The sequence below is a fragment of the Grammomys surdaster genome, unplaced genomic scaffold (genome assembly GCF_004785775.1).
Source record: "Grammomys surdaster isolate TR1022 unplaced genomic scaffold, NIH_TR_1.0 208, whole genome shotgun sequence".
NCBI lineage: Eukaryota > Metazoa > Chordata > Mammalia > Rodentia > Muridae > Grammomys > Grammomys surdaster.
Window position 1 is genome coordinate 501616 of NW_021604653.1, and position 3848 is coordinate 505463.

The following is a 3848-nucleotide window of genomic DNA, read 5'->3' on the forward strand; positions in this document are numbered from 1 at the left end:
TCTGGGTGCTGGACACATAGTTACAGGATTTAATATTTGCCCTGCTGGGTTTCAGTATTGCTTTGGGTAAATCCTTCCTGGATTCTTTGGGAATGTTTATGTTATCGTTTCTTGGAACTATATAACTTGATATTAACAGAGCATCCAGCTAAGTGTTTGCCCCAGTCTTGGGAGAAACTCCACTAGAGCTTTGTAGCATTGGGGGTGGGGAAGGGATGGGACCTTAGGGTGTAAGAAAGAGGATGTGTGTGAGTGACATGTTGACAAAGAATGGACTTGTGATGGTTATCTTAGGTGTGTCTTTGAAGATGCTTCCAAAGATGACTAAGAGACAGTGACCTTCCTTGTATGTGTGTGACACCGTCATGTGGGCTGGGTTCCAAACTGAAAAAAGGAAAAAGGAGAAATCCCATGACCACAGGCGTTCTCTCCCTCCCTATTCCCTTTCCTCAGTATCATGAGCAGTTCTTCTCTGCCAGGCCCCCAACATAATGGACCGGAACGTCCCTTCGGCTTCACATGAGTTCTTTTTTATCATAGTGAGTCAAAAGTAAGTAATAAGGATATTATGTGTATAGAGCTCCGATAGGAAATATTTGAAGGGAGTAGACATTTCTTCCAGAGGTTTGGGGAAGGAGAAATATAGGAATACATGTTTCCAAGTGTTGCTTTGCTCAACTTTATTTTTCTTTCAAGGCAGATCGGACTAGTAAGTAGAGTGATAGTTGGTGAAAATTCTAGAAAGCAACAAGAGGAGCAGGAAGGGGATGGAACAGTGAGGCACGGATAGGGAGAAGGGCAGAATGGGATCATGGGTATTAGCGCTCTTCTTTCTCTGACGAGGACGAGGCAGCTCCAGTTACATGTTAATAGTGAGCCTGGCTTTGTACTAGAATGAAAAGGAAGGGAGTTCTGAGTGAGTCCAAAGTTAAGAGTGTGCTATGGAAGGATTGTTTCATTCAGCCATAGGTATGTGAAGGAGAGGCACAGCCTGTCACCCCATTCTGGGCCCAAGTCCCTTTACAGCTACTCAGGTGGAGCAGTAAGGGCCTAAAACAAGGGTGTCATGGTGTTACCCACTCCCTCCCCAGAGCTGATCCTGTGCCTCCTGCTCTGGTAAAGGTAAACTTATAGATGAAATTCCCTTTAGAACAAGTTTCATCCAGTCTGAAGTCAAACCTGTGTTCTCATACTTCTTTTCTTCTGGTCCGTCTTCCATTTTCTGTTTACTTATTTACTTATTTTTTTAAAATAATAAAGATTTATTTATTTATTTTACGTATGTGAGTACACTGTTGCTTTCTTCAGTGACACCAGAAGAGGATATCAGATCCCATTACAGATGGTTGTGAACCACCATGTGGTTGCTGGAAATTGAACTCAGGATCTCTGGAAGAGCAGTCAGTGCTCTTAATCTCTGAGCCATCTCTCCAGGCTTACCTACTTATTTTTGAGGCAGGGTCTCACTGGTATCCTTGGCTGGCTGGCCTAGAGATTGCTATGCAGACCAAGCTGGCCTCAAACAGAGACCCATTGCCTGCTTCTGCCTCCTGAGTGCTAGCGTAAGAGGCCTGACCACCATCTTTTTATCTTTTAAAGAAGTATTTATCCATCCTCCTCCAAGACGCAGGTCAAGTTCTAAGATCTACCCAATTGTGAGAGACTAAAATGAATTTGTACCAAAGCATCTTAGAGCTTTGTGTTGAATCTGTCAGCAATTATTCCATAAGCATTTGCTTTGCTTTCTTAACTGGCTTTTAGAACCTTTGAGCTTGTATATATCTTGTGCATACTTTACAAAGATAAAAATGTCCCCATTGAATAACTAGATTAGCAAATAGGATTACAACAGAAAAAAATTACTTGGGTACAATTCCCATATCTTTGGTCAAAATAGAGACCCCGAGACTTCTAGAATAAGGCTGGTGTTGTTTTTTCTATTAAATCATTAATTATACATTAATTTTTGATCTTTTTCAAATTAAAAGGTTTCGGGTTGCATGTGTAGTAATGTACTGCCTCTCAGTATATTACATTTCAGAGTAAAGACCTTATGAAACATCTTGTTATAAGGTAGAATATTAAAAATATTACTCCCACTCTTCTTTTAGACAGTCTCAAGTATCCCAGATTGGCCTGGAACTTGAATTCTTGATCCTCTTACTTTATCCTGAGGGGGATATTCTATTTGGGGGTAACATAATTCAAAATAGATGTGTGTGTGGCTCATGTTCAAAGACAGAAATGAAGTAGCTTCTTGGAAGTTTTGGGTTTTTGTTTTGTTTTGTTTTCGTGTGGTTAATTCTGTCATTCAAATAGTTTTCTCTCAAGACCCAAAAAAGCCAAGGCATTGCCAGCTATGAGTTTATCCTGGAACAAAAAGAGAGAAAGAGAGAAAGAGAGAGAAAAAATTACTTAAAAGCACGATTGGCTTGATAAAGCACTTATTAGATATCATCATTGACTTTTTTTTACATTTATTGTGTGTGTGTGTATGAATATGCATGTGTGCACACACACTCGTGAGGGCAGATGATTTATACATCTAGTTATACTACGCTTATTTTAAGATATTAAAGTGTTTGTTTTTAATAGTCTAGCTGGTTCAGAAAATGGCGTCATAGTTTAGGAAAATGAAGTGTGTGCTCAGCTCAGGAGGACACTGAAATTCAAGGCATGTACCTTTATTTCTTCGTCAAATTCTGCCATAGACTCTATCAACTTCCCAGGCTCCTGCTCACCTAGTGGAAAGGGGTAATCAGTTCCCAGAATGACTTTATCCTAAAAGGAGAAAACACGATTGTCTTAATTGTATTTTAATTTTTGTAAATGTGAAAACATTAAAGAGTCTTCCACACACTTAATGTACCTACCATATACACTAGTCTAGTAAAACAACAGTTTTTTTCCCCCTTAATTTAATAGAAACAGAACTAGTCTAAAATTCTAAAGATTTAAAGGGTCGGTTTCCATCTTGCTATTTTCTTGTTCCAGCAGGTGTCACTATTAGGTCTTCTAAAACTTGCAAATCTAGGTCTAGTCCTGCTTCTGAGTGTGCTTGAGTGTGCTTGTGTACAAGTATGGAGTCCATAATACAACCTTTGCAGTCACTCCTAGGTGCTGTCCTGGGAGTGTTGTAAGGTAGAATATTGAAAATATTACCCCCACCCTTGTTTTTGGTCTTTCACTGGTTTGGAATTCATTAGATATGCTCATCTGACATCCTCAGGACCACTCATCCCTGCCTTTCTAGTGCTTGGATTACAGGTGTGTACCATCACCTCTGACTCTTTTAAATATAGGTTCAGAGAATCAAGTGTGCTTGTATGGCAAGCACGTACCTGAATGAGCTAGTCTCCACCTTAGCCCATTTCTATTCTAAATAACTGAAATACAAATACTGAAGTATAAAAATTAGGTATTTATTCAACAAAACATGGATATATTCAGATGAAATGAAACATTCTACCTTTCGTATAGTGACATATCACAAGTGACCTGTGAGAAAATAAAGTTGGAAAAAAATGTATTGTGTTAAATGGTAGTGTAACTCCTGATAGCTTTGTAAACAGTCCCTTTGTTAATGTCTCTTCAGTTTTCCCAAATGAATTGTGGTGGTGTCCTTTCTGCTAGAACTCTCAAAATGAGTCACAGTCTCTTCCAGTCACAGCAAGCTTTTCATCGTTCATTGACTAATGGGCTGATTCCACTGGTTGCAATGTTCTATTCATCTTGAACTCTGATAGTGTGTGTTTGTGTGTGTGTGTGTGTGTGTGTGAGAGAGAGAGAGAGAGAGAAAGAGAGAGAGAGAGAGAGAGAGAGAGAGAGAGAGAGAGAGAGAGAGAGAG

At 39.5% G+C, this 3848-nt stretch overlaps 1 protein-coding gene across 3 annotated transcripts in view; it reads right to left on the minus strand.

Annotated features, from left to right (window-relative positions):
* Positions 1-663: 663 nt before the first annotated feature.
* Positions 664-3848, minus strand: part of Acmsd (aminocarboxymuconate semialdehyde decarboxylase) — a 35967-nt gene continuing 32782 nt past the window's right edge. Inside the window, exons 9-10 of one of the 3 annotated variants that reach the window (XM_028771488.1) lie at positions 2742-2781; positions 664-889 (exon numbers count right to left, since the gene is read on the minus strand). In XM_028771488.1, the coding sequence (XP_028627321.1) occupies positions 867-889; positions 2742-2781 (63 nt within the window). In that variant the 3' untranslated portion in view covers positions 664-866. Of the gene's footprint in view, positions 2371-2682; positions 2782-3848 lie in introns of all 3 variants that reach the window. The other 2 variants (XM_028771487.1, XM_028771489.1) reach the window with 2 other exon arrangements.